Raw genomic sequence first — 21,086 nt, forward strand, 5'->3', positions numbered from 1 at the left:
TCTCTGTTCTGAGGAGAACAACCCCAGCTTCTCCACATAACAAAAGTCCCTCATCCCTGGCACCATTCCAGTAAATCTCTCTGCACCCTCTCTAAGGCCGTGACATCCTTCCTAAAGTGTGGTGCCCAGAATTGAACACAATACTCCAGCTGAGGCCTAACCAGTGTTTTATAAAGTTTCAGCATAACATCCGTGCTTTTGTACTCCATTGGATGCAAAATATCTGTTCAATTCATCTGCCATTTCCTTATTCTCCATTATTAATTCCCAAGACTCACTCTCCAGAGCTCACTTTACTTATTCTTTGCCTTTTTAAATACCTGGAGAAACTCTTACGATCTGTTTTTATATTTCTAGCTAGCTTTCTCTCGTACTCTAATTTCTCCCTCTTTATTATTATACTTTTAGTCATTCTTTGCTGTTTTTTTATATTCTGTCCAATCTTCTGATCTGCCACTAATCTTTGTGGAATTGTATGCTTTTTCTTTCAATTTGATACTATCTTTAATTTAGGAACATTGGAACAGGAACAGGCCATTCAGCCCCTCGAGCCCGCTCCACCATTTGATAATGGCCGATCTGTGATCTAACTCCATATACCTGCCTTTGGCCCATATCCCTTAATACCTTAGGTTGGCAAAAAGCTATCTATCTCACATTTAAAATTAGCAATTGAGCTAGCATCAATTGCCGTTTGCGGAAGAGAGTTCCAAACTCCTACCATCCTTTGTGTGTAGAAGTGTTTTCTAATTGCACCCCTGGAAGGTCTGGCTCTAATTTTTAGACTGTGCACCCAGTCCTCGAATCCCCAACCAGTGGAAATAGTTTCTCTCTATCCATCCTATCTGTTCCCCTTAATATCTTATAAACTTCGATCAGATCAACCCGTAACCTTCTAAACTCTGGAGAATACAACCCCAATTTGTGTAATCTCTCCTCATAACTTAACCCTTGAAGTCCGGGTATCATTCTAGTAAACCTACGCTGCACTCCCTCCAAGGACAATATGTCCTTCCGAAGGTGCGGTGCCCAGAACTGCTCACAGCACTCCAGGTGTGGTCTAACCAGGGTTTTGTATAGCTGCAGCATAACTTCTGCCCCCTTGTACTCTAGTCCTCTAGATATAAAGGCTAGCATTCCATTAGCCTTATTGATTATTTTCTGCACCTGTTCATGACACTTCAATGATCTTTGTACCTGAACCCCTACGTCCCTTTGGACATCCACTGTTTTTTAACTTTTTACCATTTTGAAAGTACCCTGTTCTATCCTTTTTTGATCCGAAGTGGATGACTTCACATTTGCCGACATTGAATTCCATTTGCCACAGTTGTTCCGGAGAGATGTGCTAAGGTATGTTCCTGAGAGATGTGATAAGGTACTATGAGGGTTATACTGGATAACCCCTGTATCCGGGTGCGGGGGTTGCGGTGCGCGATTAACCCGCGTCCAGTCGTTGAGATGCAGGCAGCACGTAACATTCATGCTGCCTGGTGATTTCTATGAATGCTGCATACAGCCAGCCCTATCTGTGCTGTTAAGTAGCTGCTCACCGGAAGGTGGCCCAGATATTGCGTGTGGCTAGCACCACTTAAAGAGGCAGCCTGTACCTTTTTAAGGGGAAGGTGCATTGTGGCTGCAGGGAGTGGTGGAAGTCAATTGGGAAGTGCATCTGTGCTGCAATACAGTGCAGCATGGTGATAATGGGACGTCTGGAATTTTTGATGAGCAACTGGGCTGCTCAACGTTTGCGGGATTCTGATATTTGCAAAATATAAGATACAGGTCCGCACGGAGCCTGAACGGAGATCAGACATCACACACATAAAACACAGATGCAGGTCCCGTCCCTATATTTACAAACTGTTGAGTTATTTTAAAACATTGAATAAAGGTTCCACACTACTAAATCCCACATTCTCCAATTTGCATGCCAGACCCCACCAATGTGCTGATCTGAGTTTGTACCAAGGTTCTCGGATGATGTACGAGAGGTCTTGGTGCAAGAGGTGGACAGAAAGAGGGGCATCCTAAATCTGCAGCGGGGGCAAGAGGCCCTCCAGACATATGCTCCCTAGGCAGTGGGAGGCAGTAGGGGACGAAGTCAATGCCAGGCGCATAGCACCAAAAACATGGATGCAGTGTAGGAAGAAGTTCAATGCTTTGGCACGAGTGGTCAAGATGAGCAAGGTCATCTGTCAAGTGCCTTCTACTACCAACTCCACCACTAGCCGCATCCACTGCTCCACGCATAACATCCCCATCACCCACATTATATATGAATGCAAATTCTTTCTTACATCAGGGCACAGGGAAGAAACACTTTTATATGCTTAGCTTATTCTCTGAGATTGTTTCCTCCCCAAGCTTATAGAACCAAGGAACTCCTCCACAAAAAACAAAATTATACTAAGTTAATTGAGGTGCCTAATCCCCCGCAAATAAAAAGCACGAACTTATTGCTATGCATCACTTATTAAGCTCCTGACTGCTGTAAAGCACAGTGAAATGGCCAACGTTAATCCACTCCCTAAGATTTATAAAACTCTTTCAATCAGTACTCAACACTTCCAATCAGATGCTTCCTCTCACCCTCACACATTACCACTGTTGCAAGCTGCACACCCTCAATTCACAGGTCACACACACTGGCAGCTGTTCAACCAAGACAGGCACATCACCCAAACATCTTGCAGGACACTCAACGACACACTTCCGCATTCTTGCAGGAGGTGGCGGCGAATAACAGGAGGCAGCAAGTGGCAGTGGCTCCATGGAACATGAACCTGCTGTCCTCTCTCAGGATGACAGCATTCCTGTCCCACCCCTGCCAATCCTCCAGTGCCCTTGCTGTTGCCTGTCAGCTAGCCAGCCCACTCCTTATAGAGTATTGAAATTTTATTATGAGAACATAGGAAGATTTTGGAACTCAACGCTTTCAGCCAAAGCATTGTCTTAACCTCGCATAGCTGAACATATTCTCCCTACTTTACATGCTGCCAGTGATCATTTAAGTGCATGTGTGTGAATGCCTTTACTAATATGGCGTCCAGTGCACATCACTCTCAAAGTGTGCACGCACATTCCGGATGCCATTTTGGGTCCTTAGAGTCCATGTAGTGCATACACAATGGGCGCTTTGCGGCCCAATTTAGACCCCCCCATTTCATAGAATTTAAGAACATAAGAAATAGGAGTAGGCCATACGGCCCCTCGAGTCTGCTCTGCCATTCAAGAAGATCATGGCTGTTCTTCTACCTCAACTCCACTTACCCATCCTATCCTCATATCCTTTGATTCCCTTAGTATCCAAAAATCTATCGATTTCAGTTTTACAGCACAGAAACAGGCCATTCGGCCCAACTGTTTTATGCTGGTGTTTATGCTCCACACGAGCCTCCTCCCATCCTACTTCATCTAACCCTATCTGCATATCCTTCTATTCCTTTCTCCTTCATGTACTTATCTAGCTTCCCCTTAAAGGCATCTCTGCCATTTACCTCAACTATTCCATGTGGTAGCAAGTTCTACATTCTAATCACTCTCTGGGTAAAGAAGTTTCTCCTGAATTCTTTATTGGATTTATTAGTGACTACCTTATATTTATGGGCTCTAGTTTTGGACTCCCCCACAAGTGGAAACATCATCTTTACGTTTACCGTGTCAAACCCCTTCATAATTTTAAAGACCTCTATTATATATGAATGCAAATTTTTTCTTACATCAGGGCACAGGGAAGAAACACCTTTATATGCTTAGCTTATTCTCTGAGATTGTTTCCTCCCCAAGCTTATAGAACCAAGGAACCCCTCCACAAAAACAAAATTATACTAAGTTAATTGAGGTGCCGAATCGCCCCCCACCCACCCCCCCACCGAATAAAAAGCACTAACTTATTGCTATGCATCACTTAAGCTCCTGACTGCTGTAAAGCACAGTGAAATGGCCAACGTTAATCCACTCCCTAAGATTTATAGTAAAATAACAGTAGCTCCAGATCGCCACATTAGGTTTCCTCTACCTACCCGCCGCACCCCCCCCCCACCAAACCAACGGTGATGTAGTGCAAGCCTCAAGAGCTCAAAGAGGAGGGAGGGAGCTGGACACAGTTCTGCAAGGGCACGCAACATAGTTCCATTCATACCATGCTTTGGGCATGCCGTGCGGGGAAATCTTTAGGTATCATCTCTGGGGAATTTTGTTTCTTTGTCTGAGCAAGCTTGGGGAACATAGAGGAGCTCTCAGTTGGATGGAAAGCCAAGTACAAAGGGCTTTAAAAATCTTAGGCTTAGTGGCAGTGAGTTCAGTTTCGGAGAATAATTTTAGCGATGTCAGTGATGGGGATTGACTACGCTTGAAAAATGTTTTGTTGATTGTGGCAAGTTTACCAGGTTTTGAGGCAGTTTGGGATCAGACCAGGCCAGATCCAAATTCAACTTGAGCTGGTTCACAGAACCCTAGCAAGAAATGAATTGTAAGAGCAGATGGAGGAGCCAAATGGAGAAGTGATTGATGTGCAAGACAGATTTTCTTAAATTGTGGTGTCACAGAGCTCTTTACTGTGGCCATTAATCCGCAAAATGAACAGCTGCATACACAAACTTTCAAAATCAGTGGCAACAAACAAAAAACGCTAAGTTGAGGCCACCATGTGTCCTTCCAAAAACAAAGAAACACAACAAAAAAAACTAGTGAATCTTTCTGAAAATAAGTGAGACTTTACAGTTCTTGCTGCTTACCACACAGAAACATCCTGGAAGCAGGAACAATTCCAAACTTATTTCCACCACAAATTCTTCCCTCGATCCTCCCTCCTCCACAACCTCAGCCTCACCTTGGACTCAAAATGTGAGAAGTTCATGGACTTTTTGTATCCAAAATTGAGGCTATCTGCATAGTTGCTGCTGCTTCCTCTGATTGCTCCTCAACTCCTCCACCATACTCAAGTCCCAACTCTCTGTCCTGTCCTTCTCCCAACCCAAGCCTCACCCGCCATGTGCTCTCCAGTTTCTCCCCCATTTACCCACAGACTAGTCAAGCAACAGCATAACATTGCCATACTCACAGAATCATACCTTTCAGCCAACGTCCCAGATTCTTCCATCACCATCCCCGGGTATGTCCCACCGGCAGGACAGACCGACCAGAGGTGGCGGTACAGTGGTATACAGTCAGGAGGGAGTGGCCCTGGGAGTCCTCAACATTGACTCTGGACCCCATGAAATCTCATGGCATCAGGTCAAACATGGGCAAGGAAACCTCCTGCTGATTACCGTCCTCCCTCAGCTGATGAATCAGTCCTCCTCCATGTTGAGCACCACTTGGAGGAAGCACTGAGGGTAGCAAGGGCACAGAATGTACTCTGGGTGGGGGACTTCAATGTCCATCACCAAGAGTGGCTCGGTAGCACCACTACTGACCGAGCTGGCCGAGTCCTGAAGGACATAGCTGCCAGACTGGGCCTGCGGCAGGTGGTGAGCGAACCAACACGAGGGAAAAACCTACTTGACCTCATCCTCACCAATCTACCTGTCGCAAATGCATCTGTCCATGACAGTATTGGTAGAGGTGACCACCGCACAGTCCTCGTGGAGATGAAGTCCCGTCTTCACACTGAGGACACCATCCAACGTGTTGTGTGGCACTACCACCGTGCTAAATGGGATAGATTCAGAACAGATCTAGCAGCTCAAAACTGGGCATCCATGAGGCGCTGTGGGCCATCAGCAGCAGCAGAATTGTATTCCAGCACAATCTGTAACCTCATGGCCTGGCATATTCCTCACTCTACCATTACCAACAAGCCAGGTGATAACCCTGGTTCAATGAGGAGTGTAGAAAAGCATGCCAGTAGCAGCACCAGGCGTACCTAAAAATGAGGTGCCAACCTGGTGAAGCTAAAACACAGGACTACATGCATGCTAAACAGCAGAAGAAACATGCTATAGACAGAGCTAAGCAATTCCACAAACAACGGATCAGATCAAAGCTCTGCAGTCCTGCCACATGCAGTCGTGAATGGTGGTGGACAATTAAACAACTAATGGAAGGAAGAGGCTCTGTCAACATCCCCATCCTAAATGATGGCAGAGTCCACCATGTTAGTGCAAAAGACAAGGCTGAAGCATTTGCAACCATCTTCAGCCAGAAGTGCCAAGTGGAAGATCCTTCTCGGCCTCCTCCCGATATCCCCACCATCACGGAAGCCAGTCTTCAGCCAATTCGATTCACTCCACGTGATACCAAGAAACGGCTGAGTGCACTGGATACAGCAAAGGCCATGGGCCCCGACAACATCCCGGCAGTAGTGCTGAAGACTTGTGCTCCAGAACTAGTCGCGCCTCTAGCCAAACCGTTCCAGTACAACTACAACACTGGCATCTACCCGACAATGTGGAAAATTGCCCAGGTATGTCCTGTCCACAAAAAGCAAGACAAATCCATTCCGGCCAATTACCACCCCCATCAGTCTACTCTCAATCATCGGCAAAATGATGGAAGGTGTCGTCGACAGTGCTATCAAGTGGCACTTACTCAATTGAGGCTCCAGACCTCATTACAATTTTGGTCCAAAACATGGACAAAAGAGCTGAATTCCAGACGTGAGGTGAGAATGACTACCCTGGACATCAAAGCAGCATTTGACCGAGTGTGGCACCAAGGAGCCCTAGTAAAATTGAAGTCAATGGGAATCAGGGGAAAACTCTCCAGTGGCTGGAGTCATACCTAGCACAAAGGAAGATGGTAGTGGTTGTGAAGGCCAATCATCTCAGCCCCAGGACACTGCTGCAGGAGTTCCTCAGGGCAGTGTCCTAGGCCTAACCATCTTCAGCTGCTTCATCAATGACCTTCCCTCCATCATAAGGTGAGAAATGGGGATGTTTGCTGATGATTGCACAGTGTTCAGTTCCATTCGCAACCCCTCAGATGATGAAACAGTCTGTGCCCGCATGCAGCAAGACCTGGACAACATCCAGGCTTGGGCTGATAAGTGGCAAGTAACATTCGCGCCAGACAAGTGCCAGGCAATGACCATCTCCAACAAGAGAGAGTCTAACCACCTCCCCTTGACATTCAATGGCATCACCGAATCCCCCACCATCAACATCCTGGGGGTCACCATTGACCAGGAACTTAACTGGACCAGCCACATAAATACTGTGGCTGCACGAGCAGGTCAGAGGCTTGGTATTCTGCAGTGAGTGACTCACCTCCTGACTCCCCAAAGCCTTTCCACCATCTACAAGGCACAAGTCAGGAATGTAATGGAATACTCTCCACTTGCCTGGATGAGTGCAGCTCCAACAACACTCAAGAAGCTCGACACCATCCAGAACAAAGCAGCCCGCTTGATTGGCACACCATCCACCACCTTAAACATTCACTCCCTTCACCACTGGCGCACTGTGGCTGCAGTGTGTACCATTCACAGGATGCACTGCAGCAACTCGCCAAGGCTTCTTCGACAGCACCTCCCAAACCTGCGACTTCTACCACCTAGAAAGACAAGGGCAGCAGGCACATGGGAACACCACCACCTGCACGTTCCCCTCCAAGTCACACACCATCCCGACTTGGAAATATATCGCCATTCAGTCAAAATCCTGGAACTCCCTTCCTAACAGCACTGTGAGAGAACCTTCACCACACAGACTGCAGCTGTTCAAGAAGGCGGCTCACCACTACCTTCTCAAGGGCAATTAAGGATGGGGCAATAAATGCTGGCCTTCCCAGCAACGTCCACATCCCAAGAACGAATTTTAAAAAACCCTCAGTCTTGAGCCTACTCTTCTCGATCCTCTCCTATCCCAACTCCTGGCCACCCAACTTCACTTCCTCAGGCCATGCTTACAACATTATCAACCTATCTCTATCTGCATGGCACTGTTCTCACCTCTCTTCAACTGACACCCAATCTCATTCTTCTCATTCTTTCTGAAGTCCTGGAATATATCATTGATTTGCAATTGCACTCTTGCCTCTCCTGAAACTCCTTGTTTAAGCCCCTTCAATCAGGCTTCCATCTTACCCAGAACACTGAGACTGCACTGGTCAAAGTTGACATCCTGCGTGACTGTGACAGTACCTCTCTGTCTTTCCTCAACTCCTTGGACTCTCCACCACCCTTGACACTACTGACCACTCCCATTCTCCTCTAACATCTTTCCTCTGTATTCCACCTTCATGACATTGCTCTCTCCTGATTACACTCATACCTTTGCAATGCAGTCATTACATTGCCTCCAATGGCTTCTCCAACTCTGACTCTAGAGTCATGTATGATATATACACTCCTAGGACTCCATCGTTGGCACCCACCTCTTCACTTTGCAACCTCAAATAGAAGTCAGATGAAAACTTCCACATACACGCTGATGACCCCCAACTCTGCCCTCTACTTCCTTCATCAATCCAAAGGTTGTTGTTATACTTTCCAACTGCCTGTTCGATATTATGAGCCAAAACTTTCCTCGAGCTTAATTTTGGTAAAACCAAACAATTTTTTTTCAGATCCTGCCAGTTCCTAAGCACCTTTAGCCTTTACTCCAACAACCGACCTGACCATTGCCTCAGCTGAATCATCTCGATCCCGAGCTGAACTTTCTCCCCCACATTCACTCCATTACAGAAACCATTTTTTCCACCTCAGTAACACTGGTCACCTATCTTATCTCTTCCCTCCTCCTGCCAAAACTCCAAATTTGCGTCCTTATCACTTTGAGGCTCGACTTTACTTTCCTAGTTGGCTTCCCACCTCAGCCCTCCACAGATTGCAACTCATGCAAAAAGCTGCGGCCCACATCATTGCTCACACAGAGTCCTGCGCTCCCCTCACTCTTGTCCTCTCCAAGCACCAATAGTTCCCCAAGCCTCAGTCGGTGGCTCACAAATTGCCAGCAGAAGCAATAGGAACGCCTGGCATGCTGAATATGCTGGATGAGGAACCTTGGCCTGGATTGCCTTGTATGCCTGCATTTTCATTTCTGCTGAGGCTTATTCAATATACGATGTAGGGAAGTCCCGTGACTCCATTCCTGTGGTACTTGAAAGGATGGGAGAATTCAACAGTCTGCTATTGTTGAGAGCCCAAAACTGTAGTGGCCACCACAGTTACCCTTAATATAAGAGAATGGTTCAAGAACCTTGTAGATGTGCACAATGAGCACCCCGAAGGGATGACTTTCAGCACTGCCATTCGTCCAGAGGCACAGGAACAGTTGAGTGATAGACAGCAATTCTCACTTCTCCTATTTTGTAACACTTCATTCCATGAGGAAAATATAGGCCAAGTGCTGTTTCTCAGAATTAGATATCTTAAAATATTCAATTTTTAAACTAAAATGAGCAAGTCTCAGTGCAAATCATTGAGGCTTTTTTTATTTTTTTAAATTTGCCAATTATAATTGCCCTCCAGTACCACGTCAAAGTCACTATTGCTCATGTATAAGTGAGTATTGTCAAGCAATTTGACCATAGAAAGCATAACAACCAGCCTGATCTTTCCTCACCCAACATTGACACACTCGCACTTTCCATCAGACTTCATTGAATACCAATCAGGAGCGATTACCCTGGCTGATTTGTCCCCTCCCCAATCCAGGGTCGCTGAGGCCAATTTTAGCATCCCCACCACCACTGGCTGAGATCAGAAAATTCAGAACAGATCAGAGATCAAACCTGGAACCTGCCTGGTCTACATGGCTCAGTTCCATGCTAGACAGTACATTTATCAACTGACCCATCAGTGGAGCTCCAAATCAGCAAGACTTGATAAATCGGAACATTTCTAAATCAACAAATTGTAATGTCTAACGAACTGCTTATTTTTATGGGCCCCAAAAATCCATGACGGGGCACATCTCAACGATAAGAGTCGATATGCTCCCACTGGTAACCTCCGGTGATCCATCTGGGGACAGAAGGAGGTTCCCTGCCTCCAGTCCTTACCCCGCCTCCCCCCCTCCATGCCAAAGCCAAGTTTAGGGTGGGCAAAGCCTCCACCCTCATTAGATCATAAAGGAATCTATGACGTAAAGCTGGGACTCGATGTAACTGGGTCCCAGCCTAGTTTCTAGATATTGCGGCAGATTCCCACTGAAGTTACGGTGGATGTACGGAAGAACAGCTGCAGATTTAAGGAGCCAAGTTTTTAACCAGGTTCAGCTGGGAAATACTCTATCAATTTCCTTTTGGGAGTTGGATTTAAATCCAGCCCAGATTGATGGGATGAAAGTCTCATCTGTATCCTGCAGGGTCCTACTTGAAATTAGTTTGGATAGTATTGACCCAATCCCCAAAAGGAATGATGCCCTATTTTTGCTCCAAGTTGACAATATCACTCAAGGTTAGAGGGATGGTTATTATGATTACGAGGATAGTAGGAGGCGAACTCGATGGACTTTTTTGGTAAGCCACTAACTTCCTTATTTAGGTACTAAATGACTACTTTGCAACTGTCTTTACCAAGGAAGAAGATGCTGCCAGAGTCTCAGTAAAGGAAGATGTAGTTGAGATACTGGATGGGTTAAAAATTGATAAAGGGGGTACTACAAAGGCTAGCTGTACTTAAAGTAGATAAGTCACCCGGTCCGGATGGGATGCATCCTCGGTTGCTGAGGGAAGTAAGGGTGGAAATTGCTGAGGTACTGGCCATAATTTTCCAAACATCCTTAGATATGGGGGTGATGTCAGAGGACTAGAGCATTTCAAATGTTACATCCTTGTTCCAGCCAACGTCCCAGACTCTTCCATCACCATCCCTGGTTATGTCCTGTCCCACCGGCAGGACAGACACACCAGAGGTGGCGGTACAATGATATACAGTCAGGAGGGAGTGGCCCTGGGAGTCCTGAACATTGACTCTGGACTCCATGAAATCTCATGGCATCAGATCAAACATGGGCAAGGAAACCTCCTGCTGATTACCACCTACCGCCCTCCCTCAGCTGATGAATCAGTCCTCCTCCATGTTGAACACCACTTGGAGGAAACACTGAGGGTAGCAAGGGCACAGAATGTACTTCAATGTCCATCACCAAGAGTGGCTCGGTAACACCACTACTGACCGAGCTGGACGAATCCTAAAGGACGGAGCTGCCAGACTGGGCCTGCGGCAGGTGGTGAGCGAACCAACACGAGGGAAAAACCTACTTGACCTCGTCCTCACCAATCTACCTGTCGCAAATGCATCTGTCCATGACAGTATTGGTAGGAGTGACCACCGCACAGTCCTCGTGGAGACGAAGTCCCATCTTCGCACTGAGGACACCATCCAACTTGTTGTGTGACACTAGCACTGTGCTAAATGGGATAGATTCAGAACAGATCTAGCAGCTCAAAACTGGGCATCCATGAGGCGCTGTGGGCCATCAGCAGCAGCAGAATTGTATTCCAGCACAATCTGTAACCTCATGGCCCAGCATATTCCTCACTCTACCATTACCAACAAACCAGGGGATCAACCCTGGCTCAATGAGGAGTGTAGAAGAGCATGCCAGGAGCAGCACCAGGCGTACCTAAAAATGAGGTACCAACCTGGTGAAGCTACAACATAGGACTACATGCATGCTAAACAGCGGAAGCAACATGCTATAGACAGAGCTAAGCGATTCCACAACCAATGGATCAGATCAAAGCTCTGCAGTCCTGCCACATCCAGTCGTGAATGGTGGTGGACAATTAAACAACTAATGGGAGGAGAAGGCTCTGTAAACATCCCCATACTCAACGATGGCGGAGTCCAGCACGTGAGTGCAAAAGACAAGGCTGAAGCGTTTGCAACCATCTTCAGCCAGAAGTGCCGAGTGGATCATCCATCTCGGCCGCCTCCCGATATCCCCACCATCACAGAAGCCAGTCTTCAGCCAATTCGATTCACTCCACGTGATATCATAAAACGGCTGAGTGCACTGGATACAGCAAAGGCTATGGGCCCCGACAACATCCCGGCAGTAGTGCTGAAGACTTGTGCTCCAGAACTAGTTGCACCTCCAGCCAAGCTGTTCCAGTACAGCTACAACACTGGCATCTACCCGACAATGTGGAAAATTGCCCAGGTATGTCCTGTCCACAAAAAGCAGGACAAATCCAATCCAGCCAATTACCGCCCCATCAGTCTACTCTCAATCAGCAGCAAAGTGATGGAAGGTGTCGTCGACAGTGCTATCAAGCGGCACTTACTCACCAATAACCTGCTCACCGATGCTCAGTTTGGGTTCTGCCAGGACCACTCGGCTCCAGACTTCATTGCAGCCTTGGTCCAAACATGGACAAAAGAGCTGAATTCCAGAGGTGAGGTGAGAGTGACTGCCCTTGACATCAAGGCAGCATTTGACCGAGTGTGGCACCAACGAGCCCTAGTAAAACTGAAATCAATGGGAATCAGGGGGAAAACTCTCCAGTGGCTGGAGTCATACCTAGCACAAAGGAAGATGGCAGTGGTTGTTGGAGGACAATCATCTCAGCCCCAGGACAGTGCTGCAGGAGTTCCTCAAGGCAGCGTCCTAGGCCCAACCATCTTCAGCTGCTTCATCAATGACCTTCCCTCCATCATAAGGTCAGAAATGGGGATGTTCGCTGATGATTGCACAGTGTTCAGCTCCATTTGCAACCCCTCAAATAACGAAGCAGTCCGAACCCACATGCAGCAAGACCTGGACAACATCCAGGCTTGGGCTCATAAGTGGCGCCAGACAAGTGCCAGGCAATGACCATCTCCAACAAGAGAGAGTCTAACCACCTCCCCTCGACATTCAACAGCATTACCTTCACCGAATCCCCCACCATCAACATCCTGGGGGTCACCATTGACCAGAAACTTAACTGGACCAGCCACATAAATACTGTGGCTACAAGAGCAGGTCAGAGGCTGGATATTCTGCGGCGAGTGACTCACCTCCTGACTCCCCACAGCCTTTCCACCATCTACAAGGCACAAGTCAGGAGTGTGATGGAATACTCTCCACTTGCCTGGATGAGTGCAGCTCCAACAACACTCAAGAAGCTCAACACCATCCAGGACAAAGCAGCCCGCATGATTGGCACCCCATCCACCATCCTAAACATTCACTCCCTTCCCCACCGGCGCACTATGGCTGCAATGTGTACCATCCACAGGATGCACTGCAGCAACTCGTCAAGGCTTCTTCGACAGCACCTCCGAAACCCACGACCACTACCACCTGGAAGGACAAGAGCAGCAGGTACATGGGAACAACACCACCTGCACGTTCCCGTCCAAGTCACACACCATCACGACTTGGAAATATATCGCTGTTCCTTCATCGTCGCTGGGTCAAAATCCTGGAACTCCCTTCCCAACAGCTCTGTGGGAGAACCTTCACCACACGGACTGCAGCGGTTCAAGAAGGCGGCTCACCACCACCTTCTCGAGGGCAATTAGGGATGGGCAATAAATGTCGGCCTTGCCACCGATGCCCACATCCCATGAACGAATAAAAAAAAATGGTGCAAGGATAAACCTAGCAACTATAGGCCAGTCAGTTTAACCTCGATGGTCGGGAAACTTTCAGAAACGATAATCCAGGACAGAATTAGCACTCACTTGGACAAGTGTGGATTGATTAGGGAAAGCCAGCACGGATTTGTTAAAGGCAAATCATGTTTAACTAACTTGATAGAGTTTTTTGATGAGGTAACAGAGAGGGTAGATGAGGGCAATGCAGTTGATATGGTGTATATGGATTTTCAAAAGGCGTTTGATAAAGTGTCGCATGATAGGCTTATCATCAAGACTGAAGCCCATGGAATAAAAGGGGCAATAGCAGGATGGATACAGAATTGACTCAGTAACAGGAAACAGAGAGTAGTGGTGAACGGTTGTTTTTCAGACTGGAGGGAGGTGTGCAGTGGTGTTCCCCAGGGGTCAGTACGAGGTCCACTGCTTTTCTTGATATATATTAATGATTTGGACTTGGGTGTACAGGGCACAAAATCAAAATTTGCAGATGACACAAAACTTGGAAATGTAGTGAACAGTGAGGAGGATATAGACATGGGCAGACTCGTGGCAAATGAAATTTAATGCAGAAAAATGCAAGGTGATACATTTTGGAAAGAAGAACGAGGAGGGGCAATATAAAGTAAAGGGCACAATTCTAAAAGGGGTACAGGAACAGAGAGATTTGGAGGTATATGTACACAAATTGTCAAAGATGTGGGGCAGGTTGAGAAAGCGTTTAAAAAAGTATATGGGATCCTGGGCTTTATAAAGGTATGGAGTACAAAAGCAAGGAAGTCATAATGAACCTTTATAAAACACTGGTTCAGCCACAGCGGGATTTTTGAGTCCAGTTCTGGGCACCGCACTTTAGGAAAGATGTGAAGGCCTTAGAGAGGGTACAGAAAAGATTTACCAGAATGATTCCAGGGATGGGGAACTTTAGTTACGTGGATAGACTGGAGAAGCTGGGATTGTTCTCCTTGGAACAGAGAAGGTTGAGAGGAGATTTGATAGAGGTATTCAAAATCATGAAGGGTCTAATCAGAGTAGATAGAGGGAAACTGTTCCCATTGGCGGTAGGGTCAAGAACCAGAGGACATAGATTTAAGGTGATTGGCAAAAGAACCAAAGGTGACATGAGGAAAAACTTTTTTTTTTAAACATAGCGAGTGGTTAGGATCTGGATTGCACTGCCAGAGGGGGTGGTGGAAGCAGATTCAATCACGACCTTCAAAATGGTACTGGATAAGTACTTGAAAGAAAACAATTGCAGGGCTATGGGGATAGGGCAAGGGAGTGGGACTAGCTAGATTGCTCTTGCATAGAGCCAGCACGGACTCGATGGGCCGAATGGCCTCCTTCCGTGCTGTAGCCCTTCTATGATTCTTTGTGGTACATTATCAATTGCCTTTTGAAAGTCCATATACACATCAATCACACTACCGTCATCAACCCTCTCCGTTACTTCATCAAAGAACTCAATCAAGTTCGTCAAACACGATTTTCCTTTAACAAATTCGTGCTGAATTTCATTTATTAGCTATGCTGTTCCCAAGTGCCAATTAATTTTGTCCTGGATTATTGTCTCTAAAAGTTTCCTAACCACTGATATTAGGCTGACTGGCCTGTAATTGCTCGGTTTATCCCTCTCCCTTTTTTTGATCAGGAGTGTAACATTCGCAATCCTGCAGTCCTCCGGCACCATCCCCATATCTAAGGGGGATTGTGGCCAAAGCCTCCGCAATTTCAACTCAGGAACCTAGGATGCATCCCATCTGGGCCAAGTGACTTTTCTACTTTGAGTACTGCCAATCTTTTAAGTACCTCCTCTTTATCTATTTTTATCCAATCCAAATGGCTACTACCTCCTCCTTTACTGCTATAATGGCAGCATCCTCTTTAGTTAAACTGATGCAAAGTATTCATATCGTGCCTCAGCCATACCATCTGCCTCCACAAGATGATCTTTTTTGTCCCTAATCGGACCTACCCTTCCTTTGACTATCCTTTTACTATTTATATGTTTATAAAAGACTTTTGGGTTCCTTTTTATGTTCGTCACTAATCTATTCTCATACTCTCTCTTTGACCCTCTTACTCCCTTTTTTCGATCGCCTCAGTACTTTCCATATTCAGCCTGGCTCTCTATTGTATTATGAACCTCACATTCCTTATAAGCCTCCTTTTTATGTTTCATTTTAATCTCTATCTTTAGTAATCCATGATGTGGAGATGCCGGTGATGGACTGTGGTTGACAAATGTAAAGAATCTTACAACACCAGGTTATAGTCCAACAATTTTCAAATAAAATTGTTGGACTATAACCTGGTGTTGTAAGATTCTTTACATTTAGTAATCCAGGGAGCTCTAGCTTTGGATGCCCTTCCATTCCCCTTGGTAGGGATGCATCTACTCTGTACCCGAACCAACTCCCCCTTGAAGGCCTCCAATTGTTCATTTACTCTTTTGCCTACCAATTTTTGATTCCGATCCACCTGGGTAAGATCCCTTTTTAACTCACTGAAATTTGCCCTCCTAAGTTAAGCATTTTCACATTTGATTGTTCCTTGTCCTTTTCCATAATTATTCTAAATCTAATGGTATTATGATCATTAGTCCCCAAATGCTCCCCCACTGAAACATGCTCCACCTGCCCCACTTCATTTCCCAGAACTAGGTCCAGCACTGGTTCCTTCCTGATTGTGTTTTCAGCCCACTGATCAAGAAAGTTCTCTTGAACACATTTCAGGAATTCCTCCCCCTCTTTGCCCTTTACACTATTACTATCCCAGTCCATATTGGGATAATTGAAATCCCCATTATCACTACTCCATAGTTCTTGTATCTTTCTGTAATTTGCCTAACCAAATAGATTCTGTCTTTGACCCCTCAACTACATCATCCCTTTCCAGTGCTATGATAGTTTATTTGATCAATATTGCCACCCCCACCCCCTTTCTTTCCTGAATACCTTGTAGCCAGGAATATTAAGTACCCAATCCTCCCTTTCTTTGAGCCAGGTCTCTGTTGTTGCCACTATATCGTAGTGCCATGTGGCGACTTGAGCCTGCAGCTCACCAACCGTTTCCACCAGGCTACGTGCATTTAGGCACATGCACTCCAATCTCATCTTAGACGGCCATACATTTGCCCCGTCTGATCCCTCCTGTTTCTGAACTATTCTTTACTCTGGTGCTACTTATCCCTCCCAGTCCTCTGTGCACCTTGTTTCTCCTCGCTAATGTTTCATCCTGGTGCCCATCCACCTGCCAAATTAGTCTAAACCCTCCCCTTCGTCTTCTGTGCTTTAATTTCTATAAATGTGTGTGTTAGTCTTAACATTTGCACTTGTATGTCTGAAAATGTAGCCAGTTGTTGAGTACAAGTACAAAGGACTTTCCCCATTTTTAAAAAAATTGCAAAAATCAAGAGAGAGAAATTAATCGGAAGGCATAAAGATGGCCATTAAAACCTGGATGAACCAAGATCTCCTTTCATTTAATATTACTGAAATATCTTCTTCTGCTCCCATCAGTAAAAATGTGCCTCTGGCTTGGACTCCATCAACCTCCTAGGCTGCCACATTGAGACCAAGCCTGGAGGTGCAAAATCTTGGCATATAGCTTAATACCAAGTTGAGCTCCTTCCGCACATCTATTCCATTGCAAAGGCTACCTTCTTCCACCTACATAACAGTTCACATCTCCATCTCTCTCCCCCTCTACAGCAAAAACCCAAATACATCCCTCTATCGCCTCTAGGTTGGACTCTTCTAATGCTCTCCTAACTGGTTTCCATGCCTACACCTTGCACAAATTATATCCAGAATGCCACAGCTCACATCCTCACCTGCACAAGGTTCCACACTCCCATCAACTCTGTCTTTGCCAAGTCTCATTGGCTTCCAAGATCCTCACCCTCACCTTTAAATCCTACCATTGCTTTGCACAGCCCTCCCTCAGTGATCTCGTTCAGTCATCTATTCCTACGCACATTTTCTGCTTCCCAACATCAGATTACTCCTGGCTTCCCGCTTCTGTTCCACCATTGCTAGCTGCTCTTTCAGCCACTACATCATTGTTATGTGGAACTCCCTCCCTCAATCCACCTGCCTTGTCCTTTTTCCTACTGGTTTCAACAGATTCCTAAAAACCTCTCTCTTGAACGGTGTCTTTTACTTCCTTCCAGCCCTTTCATCATCCCCTTTTTCCATCCTGCTTAGCATCGTCCATCTTTCTCTTAGCCCTGTTATGCGCTCTGATGTCTCTGTGTATGAGGACGCTGTAAAAATGTAAGTTGCTGGAGAAGCATTTGTTGCATTTAGCAAAATATTCTAATTTTTTTGTGAATCAGGAAAGAGGATACATACTGGGAAAAAAAGTGATGGAGGCTGAAATATAAAATTGGGAGACAGAGAGAAACGCAACCAAAATATCGGAAGCTCAGTAAGTGTTGTTGAAGATTGCTAGAATAATAATAGTCCCAACAGAGAAAACCCTCATTATAATCAAACTTTTCAAGTTATAAAGAGAAAACATCATTCTTAATATCACTGTCAACTACAGCAATTCAATAGATTTAGGCATCTGGAATATTTTGAAGATCTTTGCAATTTTGTACACCAGCCATGTTACTCTGTTCTTTGGTGACTGTTTCAAAATGTCCTTTTGACCTTCTCTTGGTCGTTAATTTTTTAAAAAAATAATCCTCAACTGTTTCAAGAGAATAAATAAGTTTGTCTGCGAGCAATATGGCTACCATTGTTTTTCCTTTTGCTCACCTAGATCCAGCAGCTATGTACTTCATTGGCTGTGAAGCATTTGGGATGTCCTGAGGCACTTCATAAATGTTCATAAATTTTATCATGTTAATTTGCATTCGTTTGTATTCATTAGCACACATGAAGGTGCTTGTAGAGTCAGTAAATTTCAATAATGGTAACTACCTGATGAATGTATATCCTAATTTGCTACTGGACAGTAAATAAATTTGCCAATTTGTGGGAACTGCAGTATTCCCAGTTTGGTAGTGAATGGGGCTACTGTTACCACTGGGGTGCTGTCGAAGGGGCCTGAACACCTACAGGTCAGATTTTTTTTATTCATTCATGGAATGTGGACGTCGCAGGCAAGGCCAGCATTTATTGCCCATCCCTAATTGCCCTCGAGAAGATGGTGGTAAGCCGCCTTCTTGAACCGCTGCAGTCCGTGTGATGAAGGTTCTCCCTCAGTGCAGTTGGGTAGGGAGTTCCAGGATTTTGACCCAGCAACGATAAAAGAACGGCGATATATTTCCAAGTCAGGATGGTGTGAGACCTGGAGGGGAACGTGCAGGTGGTGTTGTTCCCATGTGTCTGCTGCCCTTGTCTTTCTAGGTGGTAGAGGTCGCGGGTTTCGGGGGTGCTGTCGAAGAAGCCTTGGCGAGTTGTTGCAGTGCATTCTGTAGACGGTACACACCGCAGTCATGGTGTGCCGGTGGTGAAGGGAAGTGAATGTTTAGGGTGGTGGATGGGGTGCCAATCAAGCGGGCTGCTTTGTCCTGGATGTTGTCGAGCTTCTTGAGTGCTGTTGGCGCTGCACTCATCCAGGCAAGTGGAGAGAACTCCATCACACTTCTGTCTTGTGCCTTGTGGATGGTGGAAAGGCTTTGGAGAGTCAGGAGGTGAGTCACTCGCTGCAGAATACCCAGCCTCTGACCTGCTCTTGTAGCCACAGTATTTATGTGGCTGGTCCAGTTAAGTTTCTGGTCAATGGTGACCCCCAGGATGTTGATGGTGGGGGAATTTGGTGATGGTAATGCTGTTGAATGTCATGGGGAGGTGGTTAGACTCTCTCTTGTTGGAGATGGTCATTGCCTGGCACTTGTCTGGCGCGAATGTTACTTGCCACTTATGAGCCCAAGCCTGGATGTTGTCCAGGTCTTGCTGCGTGCGGGCACAGATTGCTTCATTATCTGAGGGGTTGCGAATGGAACTGAGCACTCATCAGCAAACATCCCCATTTCTGACCTTTTGATGGAGGGAATGGTCATTGATGAAGCAGCTGAAGATGGTTGGGCCAAGGACGCTGCCCTGAGGAACTCCGTCCTGAGGAACTCCTGCAGCAATGTCCTTGGACTGAGATGATTGGCCTCTAACAACCACTATCATCTTCCTTTGTGCTAGATACGACTCCAGACACTGGAGAGTTTTCCCCGTGATTTCCATTGACTTCAATTTTACTAGGGCTCCTTGGAGCCACACTCGGTCAAATGCTGCCTTGATGTTAAGGGCAGTCACTCTCACCTCACCTCTGGAATTCAGCTCTTTTGTCCATGTTTGGACCTCGGCTGTAATCAGGACTGGAGCCGAGTGGAACCCAAACTGAGCATTGGTGAGCAGGTTATTGGTGAGTAAGTGCCACTTGATAGCACTGTCGACGACACCTTCCACATCATTGCCGGAATGTTCAAACCTACACTAAATTTTTGCAGAACTTTATTTTTTTAAGAACCTATTTTAATTAATTAGTGGTCCTAAAATAATAACAGGGGAGACTGTAGTTTCAAAAATAAATACATTCTATAGGGATCATGTCGACATATATAAATAAGGCAGACCACTTACTACCCTTCTACACCATGGAAGTCAATAAATAAAACTGACCTTCCAAACAAGCTTGTGTTTCCTTCAATTTTTCCTTTGGAGTTATTTCTAGTAGCTTGGCCAGTTGGTTAAAGGTGGACACTTTGATGACACCAGTAGAAGCCTCAAAAAGCAGCAAGGGGTTTCCATCCATATTTTCTTTTGATACAACAGTCTTTCCACTGTAAGGATAAAGGAATAGAAATTAAGTAAAAAAGACTTGTATATTCTGGACCTTTCTTCATTCAACTCACAATCTAATTGACCAATAATGAGCAGCTGTGCTAATGTCAGAGGTTTTTCCACATCAGCAATCAATATTTTGCACAAGGCAAAACATATTTTCTACATAATGACCATTATTACATTGTTAAAATGGTAAGGAGTGATTTCAGAACATGAATAAAGACCATCCAGAGACTGTTAACCCTGGCTACTCATGTGTGCCTCTTGATAGCTGGCTCAATAGTAACAACAAACCTGACCTGGAAGCAGACCACCTGCTGGAAAAGCATACCAGACAAAAGTGGAGGAATAGCGGTAGTACCACTACTGACCGAGCTGGCCATGTCCTGAAGGACATAACTGCCAGACTGGGCTTGCGGCAGGTGGTGAGCAAACCAACACGAGGGAAAAACTTACTTGACCTCGTCCTCACCAATCTACCTGTCGCAGATGTATCTGTCCATGACAGTATTGGTAGGAGTGACCACCGCACAGTCCTTGTGGAGACGAAGTCCCGTCTTCACACTGAGGATACCATTCAACATGTTATGTGGCACTACACCATACTAAATGGGGTTTTTCAGAACAGATCTAGCAGCTCAAAACTGGGCTTCCATGAGGCGCTATGAGTCATCAACAGCAGAATTGTATTCCAGCACAATCTGTAACTTCATGGCCTGGCTTATTCCCCACTCTACCATTACCAACAAGCCAGGGGATCAACCCTGGTTCAATGAAGAGTGTAGAAGAGCATGCCAGGAGCAGCACCAGGCATA

General features: G+C 45.9%; 1 protein-coding gene across 3 annotated transcripts in view; it reads right to left on the reverse strand.

Annotated features, from left to right (window-relative positions):
• odad2 (outer dynein arm docking complex subunit 2) overlaps positions 1–21,086 on the reverse strand; it is a 347,977-nt gene that overhangs the window by 323,463 nt on the left and 3,428 nt on the right. For all 3 annotated transcript variants that reach the window (XM_068007170.1, XM_068007171.1, XM_068007169.1), the window contains exon 3: positions 20,107–20,267. In XM_068007170.1, the coding sequence (XP_067863271.1) occupies positions 20,107–20,267 (161 nt within the window). The remainder of the gene's footprint in view (positions 1–20,106; positions 20,268–21,086) is intronic.

The sequence above is a fragment of the Heptranchias perlo genome, chromosome 2 (genome assembly GCF_035084215.1).
Source record: "Heptranchias perlo isolate sHepPer1 chromosome 2, sHepPer1.hap1, whole genome shotgun sequence".
Classification (NCBI taxonomy): domain Eukaryota; kingdom Metazoa; phylum Chordata; class Chondrichthyes; order Hexanchiformes; family Hexanchidae; genus Heptranchias; species Heptranchias perlo.